The following is a 25,896-nucleotide window of genomic DNA, read 5'->3' as shown; positions in this document are numbered from 1 at the left end:
TGCTCTTCCTAGTTCCTACTCGAGTGGTGTTTTAGTAGCTGGCAGCCTCGCGCTCGGGACGTTTTTACAGCTGCTGCAGCTGAGCTACCTGTTGCCGCGCGCCCACGCTGTTGAATAGGAATTTTTATTGTTGGTCAACCGTCCCCGGTGTGCGGTACGGGGGGTATATAAATCTCTAGTGTATGTTGGTCAACCGTCTCTTTGTGATCTGGCCATTTTACTTTCGTCGTCGGTGCCCAGTGCTCCGAGCTTTTTAAACGCATTCTATTTTTAAATTCAAGGCAATTCCTAAGACCGTTTTCGATCATTTAATTTGGTAAGCTAAATTGTATTCGCAAGTTATTTTAGAATTTTTAATTCTTAAATATACGTTTTTAATATCAGATTTAATTATCTTAACTAGGCAAAATGTCTAAAGGGTCCGGGAGGAGGCTTTTCTTTGTATTGAAATGGAGCGATTCTGATATGTGGGATGTTTTAAGCCTAGAAGAAAGTCTAAAACATAATTCTGATTTGAAAAAAAAAATCTCTAAAGACCCAGAAAAATTCATTGGAAAAGAATTAGATTTTCACTGGAAAAATGGAGAACCTGCAGCTGCTGGCACTTTGCTTGCTTATGGTAAGTTGGCCATAATAACTTTTACATCCTCTAATCTTATGTTAGAGAAAACAATAGTTTTTTACTGCTTCACATTAAGATCAATGTATCAGAATATAAATTTATGATTTAATTAATATTATTAAACACTTATTTAGAAGGGCTTAATCACATTTGGATTTTTTAAGTTGCTTGTCTTTGGCAAGTTTTTTAAGCAATGTTAAAGCTAGAGGAAACTTAATGGTTCTTATGCTTTAAGTCCAAATTAGTATTTAAAGGTGATTCAAACTGCAAGGATTTATAATAATTTAATTTATGAAATCATAGAAAATTTATTGTTTATGTTTATATGTAATTCAGCAAATTTTGAAGTGGTTCAGAATGCAGGGTATTATATTGAATCAAATTAAAATACATTTTAATATAAGGTTAATCACCTCTCTAAAATTTGGTTGCATTTACTTAATTAATTTTAATTTTAGGAAAACAGGCTGAAATGGAAATAAAAAGAACTGAAATCTCAAGTAACAATTTAAGTAGGCTTGGCATACCCGACGAGGAGTGTCACGATTCAGCTAGCAACAAAAATGAGGTAATTGGTATATCAAAATAACGTTTTAAAATTGGAAATATTAAGTTGGTTCGAAATTTTGTAGAAGAAACAGTTAAGAGAAAACCAACAAGCCACTTTGATGCAGGAAATAGAAACTGAGGCCACAAATTCCAGATCAAATCCGTGCAAATGCGAAAAATATAAGGAGTTGAAAACCAAATACAGGTTGTTAAAGAGAGAAAATTATAAGAATTTAGAAGAAATTTCTGATCACAAAGGTAACTATGAAAATTTACCGAAACCTTAAAATGTATTTTTAATTTTGTTTTTAATATAGAGTTTAAGTCTCTGCTATCAGAATTGAGATCTTGCATTGATTCAATCAGACAACACAGTAATTTTGAATCAGTTTCTGCCTTAGGAAGGTCCAGTTGTTTGGATGAGAGCAACATGCATGTGACACAAATTGGACGACCATCTCACTCTAAAACTTCAAATGCATTAACAGATGAAGGTCAAAATGTAAGATATTTTGTTTCTTAAATTTAATTTTTAATTAAATTTAGTAAATTTTTTATAGGCTATGGTTTCCATTGGACATCTTGTAAATGTAGATCGAAGTGTTTTAGGTATGATGCTAAGAACATCAACTGGACCAACTGTGCTAGCTAGATCACTCCTAACACACTTGTTTACAATGGAGGAACTAATTGGAAAATCACTTACTGGCCGATCGAGTAACGCTCATAAAGCGAAATCACCAAAGCCTGCGCTAGATCGTATCAAAACAGATGCAATTATTGGTATGCATTTAACATTTTTGTTTGGGTTTTGCGTGAACGTTAGCAACTTGGGTGTTGATACCTGCTTGGTCACAGTTAGACTAAACTTACTGTACACTACTTATTTTGAGATTCTTTAAAATTAACTTTTTATTTAGGATACACTATGAAAAGATACCCCTCAGCAACGAGAAGAGGAGTAATGGAAACTCTATCAAACAAAATTAAGGAGTGTAACGCTAAACACATGTCATCATTCTCGTTTAACGACGATTAATTTCGTCATAATTCTTGTTTAAAGACGACTAAATTTGTTATCATTCTCGCTTAAGGACATTAAAACAATAATTTGAGAAATGATTGTATTTTAATTATATATTTAAGTATAATTTTGACCTGAACTTCTTTATAGCTAATGTATTTAAAGTATTACGATGCTTCTTAAGAAACCATTTAGTATCTTAATAGAAACTCCACTTTTTAAAAAGAAGTATTCTTTAAAATTCTTATAGAAGCCACTAATATAAAACTAAAAAACCCTTAAAATGTTTATAGAAAACCTTTAAAAGGGTTTATAGAAAACCCTTAAAATGTTTATAGAAATAACTTACTTTGATCTTTAAAATCATAAGTAAGTTTCTAAAGAAATTCTAAAAAAACATTTTAGAAAAATGACCCATTTTCCACAAACATTCTATAGCCACATTCCATAAACATTTTATAGAAATAGCTTAAGACTACTCTATGAAATTTTTATAGATCAACTCTATAAAATACCTTATAGAAATTTTTTGTAAGGGTAGTCAGCCTTGCATTTTGAATTTCTTTGGAATTTTTAATTTCGTCTTTCCCCACCCAAAAAAAGTCGATACCTTTAATATTTTCCTTGGCAAATTGAAAAAACTGAAGTGGCGTCAAAATATGATTATTTTCAGTACGCTGAAGTGACTCTCGAGTTACAATTCTCTTTACAGTGCCGCCTATTCCATCACATGGACTTTTTCCATGGCTTGTTGCGAAATTATGCCATTCAGCTGTTAATCCAAAATCCGATTCGTGGTTACACAGGTTCAGAAAATTTTTACAGTTCTTGTATTGTGATGCAGCTCCGTCGCTAAAATAGTGGATATGTTTTATATCGGGTAGAACACGTTTCAGGTAGACAATGAGTTTTCCAATAAATATGTGCACTGTAATTGCACTATGTTCCATGTCATCACTCACTACGCAACTGCTCAAGCACTCAAGACTTCCGTCTTTCCTATAGTAAGTTACGAAGGGATGGATGGAACGGCATCTTGCACTAAGAAAGAATAATTTTCAGCAAAGTCCATCAGTGTTATAACATGATCGTCTTCGAGATTAAATTTAAATTCTTTAAGTAGTTAGATTGCGACTTTGCAATGAAATGATGTGGTAGTGATTTTTCAACGACGTCAGTAAGCGATTCCACAAATTCTTCAACTACTTGTTTTATTTCAATTAATTTAGTTTGTCCGTCATGATGAACCCACTGTGTGTAGATTACGCATTCGTCTTCATCAATTTCGTTGCCATCAAATATTTCTTTAATAGAAGAAAAGAATGCTTCACTAGATGGGCAATCGTTGCAACGATGTAACATGCACTGACGGTTTGACGTCGAACAAACAAACTTGAGCATTAGTGATTTGTAGTCTTCTTTTTGTGGTAACGCTAGTGACATTAACTTTAGATTTTGATGAATCTCACATACACATACATTGTGGACTCCTTTTGCTGCTGTTGTGACACACCATTTCGGTCTCAGTTCGCAAAATTTCGAAAATCCTATTTTCAATTCTGGGTGTACAACTTTGAACTGTTGGTATATTTCTTTAATATTGGCTAAGAAAAGTTTTTTCTGTTTCTGAACTTTCTGGCCTTCTACGCGAACAGATACAAAATCTTTTTTGCCAGGACACATCCTACTGATATCGTCATCTTCGTAATAGGACTGCACCGCTTTAATAGTTTCCAACGGAAGACTAAGACCTTGCTTTTTTTCAATGTTTGGAAGAATACCATCTCTCTCTTTTAATTTTTTCGATTTTTTAGCAAGATATTGTGAAACTTTAAACTCTTCACATAATTGATTTATACTCCACGACTTTGGTGCAAGTGTTAGTAGCTTACACTTCTCTTGTCTAGACGAGTTATTTATTTTAATTTTGAGAGCGTCAATGAATTCTTCCATGTCAGTTGATGATGATGTCGTCGCAAGTGTGTTACATTCTGAAGCTGATAAGTTCAAAACTTTAGTAACCTTTGACTGTACTACGTCCACAATCTGGGTGACCTTTCGTTTTGCATAATTACTTCTTTTGTACTCATTTAGCGAATGAAGTTTAATTGGGCTTGCTCCAAGATTCTTTAAAACTTTGTTTAACTGCTCTTTTTCTGTGGACGTAACTGCTTCTGCAATACTAGTCTTAGAGATGACACTTTCTTGGCTTCCTGTGAAAGGCGTTGAAGAAGGAGACTGACTATCGGTTAATGCCGCTGAAGTGCCACTAGTGGGGTTTAGAGGTGGTTGACGTAGAGATAAGTAGCAATTATGACAAAGTTTTTGACCAGGAACCAAGGACATTGCACTTGTCGTTATTAGTTCTTTGATAGTATCCAGCGTCAAGCTATGTAAATTAGCTATAATAAAAATATTAGAGTTACTATAATTATACAATTAAGATATTATCAGAACATTGGCATAAAGGGGAAGTTCCACTGCCTAGGGTTTAACAACAGTTCAACCAAGTTCTAATGTCTTGATTTTTCTGATTGATTGACAAGCGCATGTCGTAATTGTGACGTAAGTTTAGCTCACGTGACGACGTAAAACTGGTGAATCATAGTATGTCTGTTCAAGTCAGACTTGATATTTTTAACGGGACCCTAGGGGCTCCCGACCCTTTGAAGTTTATTTTTATTGAGGACCAATGGCCCGGGGGGGGGGTGAAATGGGGGAAATTATGCAAATGATCAGACTATCAGTAACGCCAGATTTCGCTGATTATCTACGGTAGGAAAAATGCGTTTCAGGAAAGGCTTAAACGTTATTTTCAAGAAATTTCCATGAAGTATTTAAGAAATATTTTATTTATTTACGGGCCCCGGTGGCCCGCAACCCCTTTTCAAATGATTTATTTTAGGATCTCTTAATTTTTTTAACAGTCATTGGGCTCGGACTCCAGCTACTTCCAAGTCTGTTAATTTAAGTAAAACATTAAAATCACCCCAAAGTTAATATAAATTCAAACGATGTTTTAGCAACCACTATACTTTGCTGAAAAGTATCTAGCAGACAACAAGGCGAAATTGTACCGCGGAAAGGCCTAGGGGCGTTTATGGGAGTAAATTGGTTTAAAAGTGTATACTTTCGCCGTTTTTTGCGTCTTTTCGAGGTTGGTGGGAGTTACGTTACACTAGGGACGCCTTTTGTAACCTTACCCCTTTACCCCTTCCGATATTATCAATTAGACAAACCTTTTATAGCCTTAGAGTGAATATGAAGCGGATCAATGCATTTTACTTGAAAAGCTGAATATTTGGTAATTAGCATGGCATAATGATGATTACACACTGCTTCTAGCTTGAAATCTTTTACATTTGCCCGTAAACCGAGAATTTCTTGCTCTTCTTCTTTTAAATTATTTACATCTTTCATTCCTATTATTTTGCATTGGGTAGTTTTCTGACAAGTTTCATTTTTCAGAATCCCAACTGAACAATTTGGCAAACTATGCTCTTCATCAATTTCCATTATAAATCTTGAACGCTTCGAAGTGCGTGACAATATATAAATCGCAGCTTAGACAATTTGGAGACGAAAACGCAAGCAGAAAGTCTAGCAGACGATTGTATTCTAGAAAAGTGGGCCAAAAATAAGCAATAAAAACGTTTTAAAGTGCCAAAAATTGGTTTTACGTTTTTTCAAAAAAAACTCACACTAGCAACCAAATAGCTATAACAATTTTACTATTTTCTAAAAGCCCTGGCAAAAACCTCCAAAAAAATATCCTTTTTATAAAATATGAAGTTGCATCTTTTTGGCCATGCACCACCGAGTGGACCCCCCCCCCCCCGGAAAACAGATATTTTGGTTTGAAGTGTAAATTACGGGCAATATAATTAACTAAGCTTTTAGAAATTAAACGCATCTTATTCGCTGTCTAATTTACTATACTTATGCGAATTTTCAAAATTTTTGCATAAACCAAACTATTTCTATTAAATATTTCTTTAAAAGCTACCGAAAATGTCAATGATACAAAGAAAAATTCAGGCTATTTTTAAAATGCTCATAAAAATTGACCTAATTAAATTTCAACGTCAAAATCGAAAGTTAACATACTTTTCAACCCCTTAACATGTCCTTAAAATTTCGTCAAAAACTTCCGACCCATGGTACCATCACTGGTTGATTTGCCATGGAATGACCCTCATGGCATAGGAACGGAAACTGTGGCGCTTGATCATGAAAATGGATGCATGGTATGCCAGACAACTGGACCTCCAACTGGGGCACATAGTTGCTTTTATTGCAAGGTATTTAATTTAAAAAATAAGATATAGTTATAAATTCTATTATTGTCAAATGAATATAATTTATCGTGTAAGTAATTTAAAAATAATTTTTACAACTAAACTTTAGAAAAAAATTTAATTTACAAATTAAACCTTCATTCATCAATTTCTTAAATATTCCAAAAATTAATTAAAAATTCAAATATCGTTCTATGGCGGGGTCAAGCGTTAATTTGGCCCCGCCGATTAAAAATTAAATAACTCATTAACGAATGCGGAGATAAATTATTTTATAGTGTAATTTAATAGAGAGAAATGAGAGCGAAATTATGGCACTACTAATTTGCATATCGGCCTAAGGCGGGGCCAAGAGTTAATTTGGCCCCGCCGATTAAAAATTAAATAACTCATTAACGAATGCGGAGATAAATTATTTTATAGTGTAATTTAATAGAGAGAAATGATAGCGAAATTATGGCACTACTAATTTGCATATCGGCTTAAGGCGGGGCCAAGCGTTAATTTGGCCCCGCCAATTAATAATTTAAATAAATCATTAACGAATGCGGAGAGAAATTATTTTCTTGCGCAGTTTATTAGAGAGAAATGAGAGCGAAATTATGGCACTGTTATTTTGCATAAAGTTTGAGTGGCGAGGCCAAGCGTAAACTTGGCCCCGCCGATTAAAAATTAAATAACTCATTAACGAATTATTTTATAGTGCAATTTAATAGAGAGAAATGAGAGCGAAATTATGGCACTACTAATTTGCATATGGCGGCGTCAACTTAACGGACCGTAAATATCAGCTACTTAGATATTTGATAATTTACTTTTAATAACTTTTGGGTTTCAAAAGAAAGATAAAAAAAAATTAATTTCGAAAAGGAAGACGAGAGCCACAAATTATCTGAAAATATGGAACATTAAAATAGTCGACTTTAGAGGGGTAATTAAAATTTAATTTTCCCTCCGAAGTTAATATGGAGTAATCGGTTTTTACATGAATAAGATTCGTGTAACATGTTTAATTGCTCAGTTCCTAGCGTCGCCAGTTTGAAATTAAAGCCCCTACACTTTACTAAAGACAAATAAACGCATTAACAAAATCAAGGAGCTTCCGTTTCCAGCCGCATGATTTTGGCCACTGCGAAGGATTCAGACGCTGTTCATTTCTTTTCATTCGCAGTCAGTTATTGAAATGCGAGAGAGTATAACTTTGTGATAAACAAATATTTTACCATTGTTAAATTTTAAAAAAGCTGCTACTTCATGACTTAGAAAAAAACTTTATTTTATTCGGAGCTTTCGGACCTTCTTCAGCGAGTGACTGTTACAAGTGATTCCTTAACACGAATACAAAACCAAAAATATTTCTACCATTGGGCAATGAGCTTTAACCCTACTCTCGGACTTTCATCGAAAAAAACGTATTTACAAGAATCGTTCAAAAATTATACAATGCTTTAACTTACACAATTTCATATATGTATAAAACAACAACGTTACTAATTAATTCTATTTATAACAGTTACCTTATGGGCTACAAATTCTTTAGGTAAAACCGTATCAATTCTGTCTTAACTATTCTTCTATACAATTACCCTATATTTTAATTTTATATTTATCCAAATTAAATAAACCCCAACCTTTTACTCCAACTGAGCCACTTTCTATATTCCCTTTAAATTCCCGCCTTGTTTAAAGAACACTGACTCTTTGAAATTTCTTTTAAACCAATTAGTTTCGTTACAAATCATTATCGCCGAATCCCATTCAATTTTATGCTTATTATTGTTTACTATATGATACGCCAGGCCGTTTTTTTATCTTTCTTTTTTACACAATTTTTATGTTCGTTCCGTCTCTTTTGCAGAGTTCTTTTTGTTTGACCTATATGTTTCCTTACAGTTGCGCAGTGTTTTAAAATCGACTTTTTGCGGCCAAAATTAAATACCGATAAAATGTAACATAACATTATATATTCTTATGTGATTTTGTGCGTAGAATCTGAAAACATTGTTCATTTTTTCTAAGTGACACCAGGAGGCCAAACGTTTTCTTTACGGAATTTTTCAGGATTTTTTAGTGCAATTTATGTTAAGGGTGGTCCTAGACGTTACTTGAAAGTTTGGTAAGTCTATAATAAATACAACCGCTGAAAATTGAATATAAAGCTTCAAATTTCATCAAAATGTGACATTTTCAAATGGCTTTTTTGTAAAAGAGTGCAAGTGAATGCAAGTAATTTTAGAATTATCTCGTGGATAAATTTGTGTAGAATACAATGCAAAAACTATGCGAGGTAAACGTCGTCAAGGTGTGTAGATACAGCAACTTTTATAACATGCAAAAAATCATATTTTAATCGGAAATTTTATCGTGTCTTTGGTCATCTTGTTTTCTTTTAAACTTCTACAAAACGCACTATAGGAGGATAACATATAACTTTTCCCACCATCTGTTCTTATCTGTCGGTTTATCTAAAATATTATATACGAACATAGTATAAAAATAGCTTCAAAGGGCTCTAATCTTCAATATTTTTTTAATTGTCACCAATGGTTTTTTAAATATACATAATTTACTCGAATTAAGATAAGGCGCGGCGGTCGACATAAAAATTTAAACGTAAGCTGTCCAAGTTAGAAATCCCGCTAACTATTTACAGGTATTATTTTTACTATGTTCGTATATAATGTTTTAGATAAACCGACAGATAAGGACAGATGGTGGGAAAAGTTATATGTTATCCTCCTATAGTGCGTCTTGTAGAAGTTTAAAAGAAAACAAGATGACCAAAGACACGATAAAATTCCCGATTAAAATATGATTTTTTGCATGTTATAAAAGTTGCTGTATCTACACACCTTGACGACGTTTACCTCGCATAGTTTTTGCATTGTATTCTACACAAATTTATCCACGAGATAATTCTAAAATTACTTGCATTCACTTGCACTCTTTTACAAAAAAGCCTTTTGAAAATGTCACATTTTGATGAAATTTGAAGCTTTATATTCAATTTTCAGCGGTTGTATTTATTATAGACTTACCAAACTTTCAAGTAACGTATAGGACCACCCTTAACATAAATTGCGCTAAAAAAGCCTGAAAAATCCCGTAAAGAAAACGTTTGGCCTCCTGGTGTCACTTAGAAAAAAATGATCAATGTTTTCAGATTCCACGCACAAAATCACATAAGAATATATAATGTTTTGTTACATTTTACCGGTATTTAATTTTGGCCGCAAAAAGTCGATTTTAAAACACTGTGAGTTGCAGTCTATTGCGTAAATAACCCCTGTTTTTTTATTGTCTTCAATTAGCGGTTTATTTTTTACAATATTTGATTTCAGCGTGTTTACGGTTCTGTTAACTAACGTTACATCAAGCTTTTTTAATTGACGCCTCGTTTTTTCACTTATATTTTTTATGTAGGGTAAACTAAGTACATTTTTAGGGGTCTCTTTTTTATTATAATTTTCAGATTATTATCATTAAATATAGAGTTAATTAAGTGTTTTGGATAACCACTATCAAGTAATTGTTGACAAAACATCTCTTTATCCTTAACAGGGTGATCTGAAATGTATTCTATTCTTTTTTTCAGGGATTTAATTAAACCTATTTTAATGTTGATATGGTGGCTAGAATTAAAATTTAAAAACGTTTTTGCGTGCGTAGGTTTTTGGTACATGGAACATTCGAACCGTCCATTTTGATGTTTGACCATTACGTCAAGAAATGGAAGGGCTCTTTCTATCTCCCCCTCCATCGTTAAGGAAATGCTTTTATGAATCTTATTGACAATATTTAGTAACCGCTCTGTTGATAGGGCTTTTTTCTTGATGAAAAATATATCGTCCATAAACCGATACCATAGTTTTATATTATCCTTAATTTGTTTCTTCCTAAATATTGATTGTTCTACATGTTCCATGACCATGTTAGCAATTGGGGCAGATAAAGGATTACCCATTGCTAAACCTGTTTCCTGCATATAAAAATTACCGTCATAGGTAAAGTAAGTATGTTTCAAACAAATTTCACTTAACTTAATAATTGTGTTAATGCTCAGGCCTGTACGTGTCTTTAGTGTTTTATCTTTTTTTAAGATAACTCCTTAATACTGTGAGAGCTAGTGCTACTGGAACATTACCTTATAAATTAACTACTTCCTATTTCTTCATCATTTTCAATAGAAGTCGCTCTTAAAACGTCTACAAAATGGTAGGAGTTTTTTAGAGAATGGTCATTATTTCCAATTAAAGGAGCCACAATTTTAACTAGTTCCTTAGCGTAACCATAGGTGGGGCTATTCATGGAGGACACAATAGGTCTCAACGGGTTTCCTGGTTTGTGAATTTTTACTAAACCGTAAATATGAGGCGCTTTTAAAACTGGGGGGATAAATTAAATTTTTCCTTTCCGTCTTCAATTTCTCTAATTTTATACTAATTATTTAATTTGGATAAATATAAAATTAAAATATAGGGTAATTGTAAAGAAGAATAGTTAAGACAGAATTGATACAGTTTTACCTAAAGAATTTGTAGCCAATAAGGTAACTGTTATAAATAGAATTAATTAGTAATGTTGTTGTTTTATACATATATGTAATTGTGTAAGTTTAAGCATTGTATAATTTTTGAACGATTCTTGTAAATACGTTTTTTTCTGGGCTACCTAACGGTAGCGTCTTATAGTATTTTTAGTATAAAATGATATTAACGCGGAGAACCCAGAAAGGCTATACCGATAGTCTGGCACGGTTTTGCAACACGTGATGAAAGTCCGAGAGTAGGGTTAAAGCTCATTGCCCAATGGTAGAAATATTTTTGGTTTTGTATTCGTGTTAAGGAATCACTTGTAACAGTCACTCGCTGAAGAAAGACCACGGTCCGAAAGCTCCGAATAAAATAAAGTTTTTTTCTAAGTCATGAAGTAGCAGCTTTTTTTAAAATTTAACAATTAATAATAAACCATGGCTAAAAGTTTTAATATTTATAAATATTTCATCATTTAATTTTTCTTCTATATTTTAATCCGTAACCTGTCCGTTTTATGTTTCCTTTTTAGGAGACGGACATAGGGATGTATCCATTACAACTCAAATCAGGATATATTGAGTTGTTTGACATGACTTACCCAAATGAAATGGGTTCATTTATTTTTTTTTCAAATCCACAAATTCAACAAGATTCATTGTACCGACTGACTTCAGTATTTGATAAAGAGGTACAGCTCAAATTTATTTAAAAGATTCTTAAAATATTCCTTTTTAAACCATGTTTATTAAAAATAGATATAATAACGCCAATAATTACGTTAAACTTAACACGTTAACTTTTAAATCAAGAAAACATTCTTAATTTCGCAGAATAAATGTCTACTTTAACTAGAAGTGTAGCCCTATGTGGTTCAAATTCGTAGTTGACCAAATTCTTAATTTTATCTTTAGATTCCAACAGTAGACCGGTGTCGCTTTTTAACTTAAATACATCTGAGTTACATTGTTCAACTCAGTTGTATATTAATTGCTTACATTAATTATTCAAAAAATTAGATTTACACGTTTTTATCATTTCAGTTATGGCTCTGCGTTTTGGTTTCTTTCGGAATATCATCGATTGCGGCAACACTGCTCAAAATTATCAATATAAATCAAGATATTGTTTCAAATTTCATGGAAAATGCATTCACGTCCTTGAAGATTTCCTTAGGAAAAGGTATCTAATTTGTGATCATACAACATACGTATTTAATATAAATAAAACGGTATTGTTTTTTTAACTGTTTTGAATGTAACAAGCCGCTGATTCTAACAATCGTCAAATATTTATATATTTATTTCTTATCTATTTGAGGTTAAACACTTTGTTTTTCATTTATTCAACTAAAATCTATTTAATCGCATAAATTTTATATTCAAATAAAGGAATGGTTTTTAAACCTACTTGAAACCTTTGATTTGGAAAAGAAAGCATTATTTCCCGCCATCAGTCGTTTAAAAATCTACTAAAAACATGGAAAATACCTTTTAAAATCATTATATTTTGCTTAGTAATTTTGCCATTAAGACTGCAATAGATTTCTTTATAATAATGATGGTCACATTCATTTTGGCGATTTTCATGAAAAAATATATTCAGATATAGCTTATGAAACATGATTTAATTTATCTCATTATAGTCCTTTTAGCTTATTGTAGAAAGATAATTTTTAAATCTTTTTGATCCAAATTTAATGATCTATTAATTTGAAATTAAATAAATGTTTTTTAACTTGAATATTTTTAGGTTCAATTATAAATTTATTTTTGTTGTATAAGCAATATTACTATGCATAATACACCTTTAATGCTTTCCTCTTATGATTTTTAAATTGGTTTGTCAATGCAAATAGATGTTTTACCAACTTTTGGTGGCCAAACAATTCTTCTTCCATTAAAGTCTGAGATTACAACCAGGTCTAGAAATACTTCAAAAATACTCGGCGCATAACATTTATCTAAAATATAATAAAATATAAAATTTTTTGGTTTTGTTTTTTGAAGCTATTTAGGCAAAAAGGGAAAGAAACCCAAATTAATTAACTACACATGAGTCATAATTACTGCCGTCTTACTTAACCCAGACAATATTTCGTCGTCTTTTTTATCGGTTTGCATCAATTTAAATAATTGTTTTTAGCAGGTTTTTTGGAAGAGAATGATCGATTAGCTCCGCTATTTAACAAAAGTAACTTAACTTAAAAGTTTTGAGGCACTAAGAGATATCATTGGCATCTGTTACCTTTAAAATATATATACGTGTTATAAAATCTTCAGTGAAACTTCGGGTCGTTATCGAAAAAATATTTTTATACTTCAAGAATTTTAATATTTCATCCTATGGAAACCAATATTAAAATATATTTTTTATTTATTTTTCTAGATTTTATGAAATTTTTTATTTAAATTACCTAGATCATAAAAATTAAAAATCATTATATAATAATAACATGGGAAGAAATCACAACACCAAGAACACGGGTTGAGTAAGCACAGTCAGAAAGCCTATTGCTTAGATCAAATTTCGAACACAATGATATTACCGCCTATCGCGAAAGCCAGCCATTATTTTATAGAGGGCAAATTTCGTCGAGTTACTCCATCATTCTTTTCAAATAAAACCGGTTTTAGAACAAATTCAATTTGTTCACGTTTTAGAACGCGTATCTTTTTCTTTCTACAACACAGTTAATATTTTTGTCAAAACACCGATTAGCGATAATGTTTAACGTCCAAATGGTTTACTCCAATTCGTTTTTAATAACGGGGATAAGAACTAGTTTTTCTTACAAAAAATGGAAGAAATCATTTTTAATCTCGTTTATTGACTCGCGTGTTTGGCATCCATAAACTTCCGAAGTGTCTCGTGTATTTTCAGATTCACTTAAAATAGAAAAATTGGAAGAGCGAATAATTTGGGGATCGTGGCTTGTAGTATCAACGTTTATCATTATGGCCTATTCATCATTTCTTCTGAATCGTTTGACGTATCCGGCACTCCCATTCGTCATCTCAGATATCGAAGACTTTCTGAAATTCCCAAACGTGCATTTGTTCTATGTACCGAATTCTAATATAGGAACGTTTTTATTGGTGAGAAAAACCATAATACGAAATCGCGCGATCATTATATTAAAAGTCTGTGACTTTATCGTGATGCTTTATACACTAATTCAGGCCCTACAAATTATCCATAGAAATCTGTCTATAAAAAGCAAAGCGACGGTATAGTAATCTTGTAAAATGCTTGGTAACTATGCATAGCGCAAGGAGTACGTGTGTATAAGGAAACATTTATGCTTGTGATATGATTCCCATACTAAAGCTCCATTAACGGATAGTAAATGAATGAGTCATCAGTATGTCTTTCAACCGCATAAGTGGGTTAAGCAACCCATCTCAGTAGTCGAAAACAGTAATTGACCTCGAGACCAGAATAAAAAGCGCCATCCGCCTTAATACGAAAACGCGCGATCATTATATTAAAAGTCTGTGACTTTATCGTGATGCTTTATACACTAATTCAGGCCCTACAAATTATCCATAGAAATCTGTCTATAAAAAGCAAAGCGACGGTATAGTAATCTTGTAAAATGCTTGGTAACTATGCATAGCGGGGCTAGATGGGTTTTATAAATCTTTTCCCGTTAAGTGGAATATTGATGTTGAGTGTTGCCTTCACCAAAACCGTATATGGTTTGAGTGTTTTTAAAACATAAATGTAAGAAAATTTACAGAAATAAACTAGTAGAGCAGGTGTATACATAATATTTTTGTATTGCTCGAAACAAGTAAAGAATAAAAATTAAAAAATCATAAGGTTAATTATGAATTATCTATCAATGAAACTTCTTACACGCAAGAAAGTTGCATGATAATACTCTTTAAGCGAAACTTAGAACTGAAGTAACGCCTACAGGCAATAGGCACAGAAAGCTGTCAAACAATCTAGTAAAATTAGCCTGATTATTTATAGGGAATACCTGTGATTTTTACAATGAAATACTATACTGTAATTTATACAAAGAAAAATTATTTTTGTGAATCTTATACAAGCTTTTAAATAAAAAATATATTTAAGACATGAAAAGAAATAAACCAATTTGCTATTTAAAACCAAAATTAAAGACCGTGAAATTCCAACTAAGCGGTTAGTTTTGAAAATATGCCAGAAACCAAAACTACCTTATTGGACAACATTTTTAAGATTTTTTTCAAATATTTACGTCACTGGTTGTAATGAAGTATAGGACAGCTGACAGATGCGTTTGTTACTTGTACACCATGTTAGGTTTCATCTCACAATTACTGCTGTTTATGTGGACTAAATACTCCCAGTTGCTGAAAATACACAGCGTAAATAAGAATTCAGTTGCAGCTCAGTTTCCAATTATTTTACGCATGCTCGACTTCGGTTCACTTACAAGGAGACTACCCGAGGTGTAACTTACCGATTTTGTTCAAACTCTGGGTTAAGTAGGCCGTAATGAATCATGAAAATTCCCAAAAGGAAAAGTTGCGACGGGCATTAGTTTTGCTATGGCAAAAGAAAATGGAAAATTAATTACCGAAAATTAAAATTTTTGAAAATGCAAAAACTAGAAAAAAATTGATCAAAATTGACGAAAAAAATAAAACTAATCAAAATTTACAATTTTTTCAATATTATGAAAATGCCTAAAAACCCAAATGATTTGTTAGAAAATTAATGAAAATGGATTTTATTGATAAGAAAAATCTTAAATGTGATAAAAATCAATTGTTTTATCAAATTGATAGAATGAGATAACAAAACCAACTTGAAAAATTAAATGCATATACATTTTGAGAAAATATTTATAATGTCTCGGTTTACGAAGATAATGAGTAAATTTATGTAAAAACCCAAAATTGTGTAATTTCGTTTTGATGTAATAGAACGAAAATTATATGAGTTCAAAATATATATACAAGGTGATTCAATACTTTTCTAATTGGAACCAACTTTCTAACACTTACGGTTCTCGAGATAAATTTTCGATGACCTTGACGACATGGTTCAAGGTCTTCGACATTTTCATAGTAGGTGTTCCCTCTACACACTCAATGCGAACCTGAAAATTTCAAACTCGTACCTAAAATAGATTTTGAGATATTCGCTCAGGGGCGTACCGAAGAGAGTACGTTTGGGGGGGGAGGTAAGTGAAATTTGCCAAGTAAAAACCAAAGTTTTTCAAGTCGTCTAAGTTTGGATTGTTACGGTAGATTTCAATTTAAATGTTTCATTAAAATTATAATCGGTGGCGCCATCCGCTGTTAGCGGCGGGAACTATATACTATACAATTGAATTAATTGTACTAATGTACTTTGGAAGTTATAGATGGCGCCACCCGTATAATGATAGAGTTGACGGCTGAGTGCGCCGACTGGAAATTTCAAAATTTGTTTCGCGAAATCACGACTACCGAACGCGCCTATGTCATTCTAGCGGGACTATTCCCAATTCAATGGCGAAAACGGCTCGGCTGCTAGTTATATTGAGTGAAGCATTTGCGTACTCTCTTTATATATAAAGTGAGATACACGAAGAAGAAAACCGAGATTGAACGATGTTACAGCAATTTAAAAATCCCACCAAACACGCTTACTATTTTCTCGTCGTGTAACCCGCTGTAGTAAAAAATTGATACATTTCATCCTGACGAATACTAGTTGTTGTTTAACTGAACTGCTTTGAATAACTGGAATTATTCATACCGAAATATAACATAAACAATTCAAACACTTATTACTGAAATATTAACGTAAGAACAACCGACACTGTATCAGACCATATGATCACACGTTATCTTTATCCAACGTAACTTTAGGAACATTGGCTTGTGAAATTTTCCATTTCCTAAAGAATAACACTATAATATTCACGACTTACCTAATTTTCCCTAAGTAAAAAAAACTGTAACATCTCCTATAGAAATTAAAACTATTTTTATAAATTTTATACAGATTGCCAAATTTAACGTAGAAAATTAACACTGAAATAATAACGAACAACCGATATTCTCTATCACGCGTCTATCTGCCTTTCAATTTTATAAGGTGCTGTAGGAAAAATGACTATTTAAAAAGCTTTTACCACAAGGCTGAACTAAAGTTCCTACACACTAGCTGCCTAGCGTAGAAATCAGGTCTTGTAAGTTATGCATAAGGAGAGGCAACTACATAGAAATCTCTAATGACTTTAGGGAAGTAAATTGCTGGGAAATTCTAAATGATTTGTTTACTATCGATTTAGGAGTTTTTTTAATTAACTAACATGTTTCATAATTTTCATTTTGCCAAGTCCACCTCGATTTGCCAACTCTACAAAACTTTGGGGGGGGAGCCTCCCCCTGCCCCCCCCCAAAGGTACGTCCCTGTATTCGCTCTGGTTCATTTTTAGTGGACATCCTGTATATTATATTAATATTTCTAAAATTGATTTTTAGAGTCTCTAAAAATCAATTTTAGAAAGTTTAATATAATATTAGCACGTCTCTAATTTAGAGACTATTGAAGCCTTTTGAGCACGGTCTTATGGTTTTTCTTTCTTCGGCGCGAACCCTGGTTTATCCAAATTATCCCGGCCGGTGGCTCGTATTTCTGCACAACTGTTTTTTTTTAAATGCCTCGATATGCAGTAGCGGCGCCGATATGCAGTATTTTTGGGAAGGTAGGCCAACCATTAGAGGCCCCCAAAATTATGAAGCCCACAAAACCAATTTTTTTTAAATCCGTCCAGGTGTATTTTTTTTTAGCAAGTGGTGCAATTTTTACAGAAATTTCTCCTGTTAAATAATTAAGAGGCCCATACATGTATGTTAAATTTTGGAGGCCCTTTAAGACGACTTTTGACGGCCCCTACCAAAATTTCAAGTAGGCCCCAGCCTACCCCAGCCTGTTGCTGGCGCCGCTACTGTCGATATGGCTCAGGAAGTAAAAATGATGCTGGACATGCTAAGCGGAAACGAAAGCGAAAAGAAGAACTATTAATAGAATCTCAAAAGGGTGCATAATTAAAGCATTTTCGACTCGAACCAGAAATTCCAGATTATTCTTCTCATAGCTTCGATAGGCTTAGTGATCGGTTGGGTTTTAGTTTGATTTTGGATACAGCAGGAGCACCGACATCGTCAATATACGATAAAATTTCTTCAGACGAAAAGGTTTCAAATACTTCTGACTCTGTACCTCAGAATATAATTTATATTTCTGATAGCCAATGGAATCTTGATGATATAGGTTTGTGGCCCCAAAATATAAGTGATCTGCAACGGTTACTCATTGTAGAAAAAGGACCGGTTCGTTCCAAGCAAAGCGATTTTCCATTAAACGGGGAAATATACATTTTTCTAAAAGGTTTGATAAACGGAGATAGCCTAGTTCTGAAATAGTTGGCTTATATATTCAACCAATTTGGATTCAGTTTTTTGCTTCAGTTGTAAATTATTCTGCAGTTCGTCATCTTCTAAATTATGTAACTCTGTCTGCAATGACTGGAAGCATTTTGGAGAAATTCTTTCATCACACGAATCGTCTGTCAAACATGTCGATCATTTTAAGAAGTGGATAGAACTTGAAAATCGAAGACGTAAAAATCCAGCAATTGACCGGAGAGCCGAAGAAATTTTGGATTCTGAAAAGCAGCACTGGCGCCACGTTCTTGAAAGACTGTTGTCTATAATCCAGTTTCTTGGGCAAAGAAACTTGTCATATCGCGCTTCTTATGATACGCTAGGCAACTCGAGTAATGGTAACTTTTTGGGTCTAGTTGAACTGATATCAGGACTGTCGCGGTCAAGGATACGACAACGGCGCGAACATGCAGGCCCGAATATTGCCACAAAACCCTGAAGCATTTGTCGTACCTTGCGGGTGTCACAGCTGGAATTTTACTCTCGGAGACATGGTTAAATCGTCAACTGTAGCAAAATAGTTTTTTGGAATTGTTCGGCAAATATACGTATTATTTTCCGCTTCAACTCATCGACGGGAGGTTTTTCAGAAACACGTTACAAAGTTCACTATTAAGCCGTTATCTGACACTAGATGGGAATGTAGAGTTGAAAGTGTTAAGGCTATTCGGTTTCAAATTGGTGATGTTAACGATGCTATTGTAGACGTTTTCGCAACTTCTAATGATCCGAATTCTTAAACTGAAGCAACAGGTTTGGCCAAAGAAGTTAAAAATTTTAAATTTCTTATGTCGTTAAGCATACGGTACGATTTCTTGGCTCAATTCAATGTGGTTAGCAAAGTGACGTAAAGCCCCAAGATAAATTTGAAGAATGCTTTGCAATTAATAGAAACAATGATTACATTTTTGGTTGACTATAAACAAACAGGCTTCGAACAATCTAGAAGTACAGCAAAAGAATAAGCTGTTGAATTGGAAATGGAGGATGTTGATATTTGTTTTCCAGCAGCCACCTCGCTTCGTAGGAAAAAAGTAAAGAAACATTTTTCATACGAGGCACATGATGAGCCTATTCACGATCTGGAAAGAAACTATCGCGTTATTTTTTTAACGTTCTGCTTGATCAAGCTTTAATGTCAACCGTTTCGAACAAATAAAAAATTTTAATCAAACGTTCGGATTTCTTTTTGATATTCCGGTATTAAAAACGTGGAAAAACTCTGATTTATTGACTGACTCTAAGAACCTCGCCACTTTGTTAGACGATTTAAACGCAGTTGATTGGTATACAGAACTTCAAATTCTTAGTCGCTCTATTCCGGAAACACTAGTTTCGCCACAGCTAACTCTTGAGTACTTGTTGGCAAATGGACTTCGAGAAGCTTTTCCAAAGGTTGTGATAGCCTTAAGAGTATAATAATAATAATAATTAGCCTAAGTCATCAAGCGACTTTTGAAGCCATTAATTCAGGTGGCCGGGTTACAATGCGTAGGAGGGTGGTGGCAAGCCCTTCATGCCACGCGAGCCAACAGCTCCCTACACTAACTATTACCGTTAACCTCAACAAGTTTTTATCGAAGGGGAAACCGAAGAGCTCGAGGGAAAACCCCTTAAACCAGTGGGAAGAGAACTTGCAAACTCAACGCAGAAGGAGTTGTTCCGAGTTTTCACCCAGTGCCACAAGCTGGGATCGAACCCGGCTCCTCTTGCTGCGAGGCGAAAGTGCTAACCACTCCGCCACCCCACCTTTACTCCGCCCCCCACCTTTACTCCGCCCCCCACCTTTACTCCGCCACCCCACCTTTACTCCGCCACCCCACCAACGATTCCTGTAACAGTAGCCTCGGGAGAACGATCATTTTCTAAATTCAAATTGATTAAAACGTACTTAAGGTCGACATTGATTGATTGTCGAATAAACCGGTTCAGCTTTAATTTCTATTGAAAATGATTTGTCGTCTTTGATAGACTTTTCGAACTTACTAAATAGTTTTGCGTGTAAAGCACGCACAATTTATCTATAAGAACTAAAACAATCGTTTCGAAATTTTAATATGAAAATAAATCTGCGTTCTTTTTAAAAACTGTTTTACATTTGTCATATCTAAAAAAATATCCTATACTAGGGCAGCAAAAAGCAAAGTCGCCCAGAGCCGCTGAACACCTAAGCACGGCCCTGATGGTACCCAATTTCTAAACAGAACACTAATATGATATCTGTTCTCTATTGTTAAGTTGTGCAATTTAAGAATTGAAATTATAAGCACGAAAGAGTAATTTTCCATTAATATTGAAAACAATCACTATAAGTAATCTAAAGTTACATTCTTACAAACTAATTTCAATTGAAAATATTTTAAGAGTTTAATTTCTTACCAGTTAATATTTCACCCATGCTTTTGAATATCTCTTTTGCAAAAAGTGTTTCCGTTTCGTTATACAAATATGAACTTACAACTAACTCTTTTAACACTGCACAACATTTACTGGATTAACATCCATCTTTGCATTTGCCAAATTCGAAAGTCAGTGACTTCGGTACCGAAACAACCGATATTGGTTAAGATTAATAAAGTGTGGCGCGGAATTTACGAAACATTAATAGATTTATAGAACAAAGTGAATAAATATACCATTTGACTCAACTATCTAATGTTATTTGCACAATATTTTTACAATGGAATTATATTTATTATTATATATATTTTTATCCATTTTTACCTATTTTTATCAAATATTATATTAATTATATAATTTTTTTATTAATTTTATTAAATTTTATCATAGTTATAATCAATATTTCAAATATTTTAATTTTTCAAAATCCAATGTTTTTTTTGGTAAAGAATTTTCCATTTTGTGTTGTCAAAAACATTTTCGGTTGGCATGGGAATTTTCATGATTCAATACGGCCTACTTAACCCCCGAGTTTGAACAAGATAGGTGAGTTACATCTCGGGTAGTCAAATTTAGACTAATTTTTAAGTAATTTTAGGCTCAAATATCATAAATAACAATTAAATTGTAGCGCCAAGAGTATGGCCCAACCAAACTGACTGGTGGATTAATATTATTACATCAGGGTCGATTAACAGTAGAAATATCGCCAAGCGGCTTCATTCCAACTGTCAAACTCGACATTAACATTTTTGACATAGTGATCTAAAGATGGCGGCTAAGCTGTTCGTGAGCCGGAAGATATAATAAACTAATAAACACATATTATAAATAAATTAGCTGTATTCAATGTTAATAAAATAATCCTCTGCCTTTCCCGTATTCGTTCGCAGCAATTGCATATATTCTACAAAAAAGACATAATACAAGAAAGTTGATATTGTGGTCATTATTTTTCATTATTTCAGAATATCATTAAATTTAAATATCCGGAAGTGCTAGATCAGTTGAAAGTAGAAGACATCTCAAGCGACATATTTGCTAAAGGGGCAAATGCGTTAGTGAAAGAAGCTTTCGCCTTAGTGTCTTACGAAATCTTTGGTTGCGATTCCGAACTGGGTTACGGGAAGGCATTTGGAAAATCTTCCTTTTTCCTGGAACCTGCCGCGTTCCTCGTCAGAAAAGGCTTAATCTTGGAAGTGAAAGATATATTTTGCCAAATGTAAGTAGTACAAAATTTAAAAATGCATTAGGACATTATAAATTTCTTATCTTTTATCAGTTTTATAAAGTAATAATAGACAATTTTATATTAGCATTACACTGTTAAAAAAATTGTTCTAATTTGAACAAACTGCCGTTCAGAAGGTTATCCCTGTAACAGAACGCCATTTTGTTCTAATATGCACAAAAAATATTCGTTCGATAAAGAACGATGGTTTATGGTTCAATATTGAACTTAGATGTTCTATATTGAACAAAACTTCTTGGTTCAAATTAGAACGATTTGTCGTTCGCCGCGGAACACTTTGTCGTTCACGGTAGAACACTTTATTGTTCGACTTGGAATGGTTTATCGTTATCCAATACAAACAGTACATAAAGTTATTGCTTTCAAAATTATAGATCATGTCTCCTGACGGCGGTTCATCATGCTAACTTAATAAAAGTTACCTAACCTAACCCATTGCCCACCGAAAAGGAAAACTAGGTCTACAACTAGATTATTTGTATTAAGTTCCAACCTCAACTACAACCATCTTATTAAGCTTAAAATATCTACCACGAAAGTGGTATGCGTAAAATAAATAAAGCCTTTTCACAGTGCAAAATATATTACATTCTATTCTCAGCCGAAAGGCCGAGAACTGGTACCAAACGATTTTATAATTTATTTCTATGCTGAAAACGTCAAACCAAATTGCAGTATATTACGAAATTTTTTCTGTAAATTTTAATTCTGGAACTTGGGCAATAACATTTCCGAACCAGTTTCGTCTACTTGCCAATCGAATTAAGATATACTTAAAAAAAAACGATGCGTGTCCTATAAATTCGGACCTTTCACAACCCTTTTTCTTTTTCCACTTCGTTAGGACACGGAGGTTATTTATATCGTTATTTGTGAGAAGTTTCTTTTTAATAGGTGGGGTAGTTTCTGAGAAACAGCGTTTCAGATCTAACGCCATTTGAGTCGCTAGTGAAGGAGCTACGCTCCAACAATGAAATTGAATCTTCGGTAAATTTCCAAACACACTGTACATAGAACTACAAAAACAACTTCATTACAACATGTTCTAACTCACCCTTAAATAAATTACTACGAGTAATAGTTTAATCAACCAGTACACTAACTTAAAACAACATAATAATGTACGAAAAAACTACCTATAACAAAGCGCACTCTAAACCACTCATTTATTACTTTATGGATGTTATACTTGTTTGTTACTTTTGGCCATACGAAGTTTTCCGCAAAATAGTGTCACACTTATTTGTTAATTTTGGTCATACGTTGAAAGTGTCACTCTTATATGTTAGTACATGTACATGAAACCAATACAAAGAAATCCATATAGGATTGTGTGTAAAACCTGTCCTAAGGGGAACGATCTCCTAGCTATTGGAACGAATCTATTCTATTGTGTAGTTTACAAGCTTTCCTCCAGAGGGCGAAAGAGCATTCGTTCTTATTTGAACGAAATAAAATATCTTGAACACACCGTTCTATGTTACATACCTTTAGAACGCTATCGTTCATTTCTGAACAGACTGTTCTAAGTTGAACGTCTTCTGAACGAATTTTTTTAACAGTGTAGTGGCATCATCTTGCATTTTCGAAGCTAACTTATATTTAAAAAATAGTTCAACTCAAATCGGAATGTCAAATAAATGGCTGCATTTCTATAAAATTGAAACCTTCATTCGTTCTGGGAAAGAACTTCAAAATAAAGTATCTCTTGAATTTTGTTGCAGGTCCCAAATGTACTTTGAATCTGGAATCCAGAACCACCTTGTTGATAAATATTCGTTTATTCCTTTGCGATGTTTGAAGCTAAACGAGCCAAATTTCGACTCACCAATTGAAGCTTTAAATATCAAATGCTTAAATTTGATCATCTTACTTCATTTTGGAGTTTCCTTGGGTTGTGTCTTTTTTTTTCTAGTTAACATCCTTACAAAGTTTCTCTTGAAATGTTAACTGAATATAAAAAAGCCCAAAAATGAAATCATATTAGATTTACAAAGAGAAATGAACAGAAGTTTGAATTCGATAGCGAACGAAAGCTAGTACGGCTCTAAGAGAATTTTAACAAAGTTTAGACATTTTTTCTCAACCGGAGTAGCGACGCGTAAAATACTGAAACGCCCATTGATTATCATCTAAATACAATTTTTATTCGATTAAACGGTTTTCAGAAAAATTATTATTTTTTCACTTTAATAATAATTCAGTAGGAAATTACAATTTATAAACCATCTACTTTTTAATCAGGCTAAGTGCTAGAAAAGACGTACCTTAATTTTGTGTAGATGTCTATATAAATATTGTAATAATAAGTCTTTTAATTTACAACCTATATAAAACACTGTATGAAACGTGCGTCAAAAATATGACCTCGTCTTAAACTTTTATAATACTCGACGTCAAAGGAAAACTATATCTTCAAAAATAGACAGGTTATACCACCGCTAGAAAACGTGTACCCAGAATAACCTTTATGCTAAGTGTGCTGTACAAAGTCCTGGTCGTGGTTTAAACCGGCGCCTGAACCACCCCAGGTAGCAACATCACGTACATATTACGTGTTTTATCAAGTTTTCTAAAACGTATAAGAAACACGTTTGGTAAACGTTGATCGTGTCACCAGTAAGCACGTGTTTCACCACGTAGTTTTGAGTGTTAAATAACGCGTACATTAAGATTATAAAAAGCGCCTATTAAGTTCAAATCGCATTAATTTTGAAATCAATAACCGTGTTTTTTATAATATTATACCGTAATAATCAGCGATTTTGCGTGTATTAAGGAGTTATTTTTTGTGTATTTAGCGGTTAGTTTCCGTGAAATCAGTTATTATTTCGCATACATTAATTTCCTATTTTTTGTGTGTCAATCGGTTATTTTTCGTTCATCAATTGTTTATTTTGCGTGAATTAATTGTTTGTTTTGTGTACATTAATTGGTTATTTTGTGTGCCATAATAAGTTAGTTTCTGTGCATTAGTTGCCTATTTTGGTGCATTAATTGTTTATTTTGCGTGCAGTCATTGTTCATTTTGCGTGCATTAATAAGTTAGTTTTTGTGCATTAGTGGGCTATTTTTGGTGCATTTATTGGTTATTTTTCATGCATTAACTGTTCATTTTTTAATTGTACGATGAAAAGGTACACATTACACAATGAGTGTTCGTCTAATACTAGATAGAATAAAGTTTTTGGGATACAAAAGTGCATGTCATAATTTTCATTCTCTATAGGATTAGAATGCATAAGACGTAACACGATAGTTTATTAATACCATAAACACATGACTTAGAAACAAGTTCTGCCTCTTCAAAGCAATATTATTTAAAAGATCTCCATTCTCTATAATTCTGCCCAATTATCTTACAAAATGTATGTGAATGACGTTCGCCACGAAATTGTATATTAAAATTAAAAATATACTTATAATTAATTTCATTAAATTAATGAATAGACCTCAGAAAATAAGTTTTTCAAAATATATTTATAAATCGCTTTTGAAATCTTGAAATGGAGACATTTTTAGCGTTTGAAAATCATACAACCTTTCAGAAAACAGCTGCCATATATAAAAAACCGCTTTATACACGAAAAAAAAACTTAATACATGCAAAATAATAGATTAATGTATTCGAAATATTATCATCGTACACCCAAAACAAGTTTTTATTACTTGAAAAATAACCTATTATTGTATGCCAAATATCTGCTTAATACACGAAAACTAACTCCATAATTTACGGAAAATAATCTATTAATACACGGAAAAATCGCTTATTACAAA

The 25,896-nt window shown here is 33.0% G+C and overlaps 1 protein-coding gene across 1 annotated transcript; it reads left to right on the top strand.

The window, feature by feature from the left end:
• The first annotated feature begins 408 nt into the window (after positions 1 to 408).
• LOC149927447 (uncharacterized) lies at positions 409 to 2,210 on the top strand. The gene is made up of 6 exons (XM_090157858.1): positions 409 to 619; positions 1,081 to 1,190; positions 1,255 to 1,429; positions 1,489 to 1,673; positions 1,732 to 1,954; positions 2,092 to 2,210. The coding sequence occupies exons 1-6, from the start codon at positions 409 to 411 to the stop codon at positions 2,208 to 2,210; spliced, it is 1,023 nt and encodes a 340-aa protein (XP_090013984.1).
• Positions 2,211 to 25,896: the final 23,686 nt, after the last annotated feature.

Source organism: Leiobunum rupestre, chromosome 9 (genome assembly GCF_980474605.1).
Source record: "Leiobunum rupestre chromosome 9, qqLeiRupe1.1.hap1, whole genome shotgun sequence".
Taxonomy (NCBI): domain Eukaryota; kingdom Metazoa; phylum Arthropoda; class Arachnida; order Opiliones; family Sclerosomatidae; genus Leiobunum; species Leiobunum rupestre.
The sequence above is the reverse complement of the archived record's forward strand: the minus strand, read 5'-3'. Positions and strand labels throughout refer to the sequence as shown.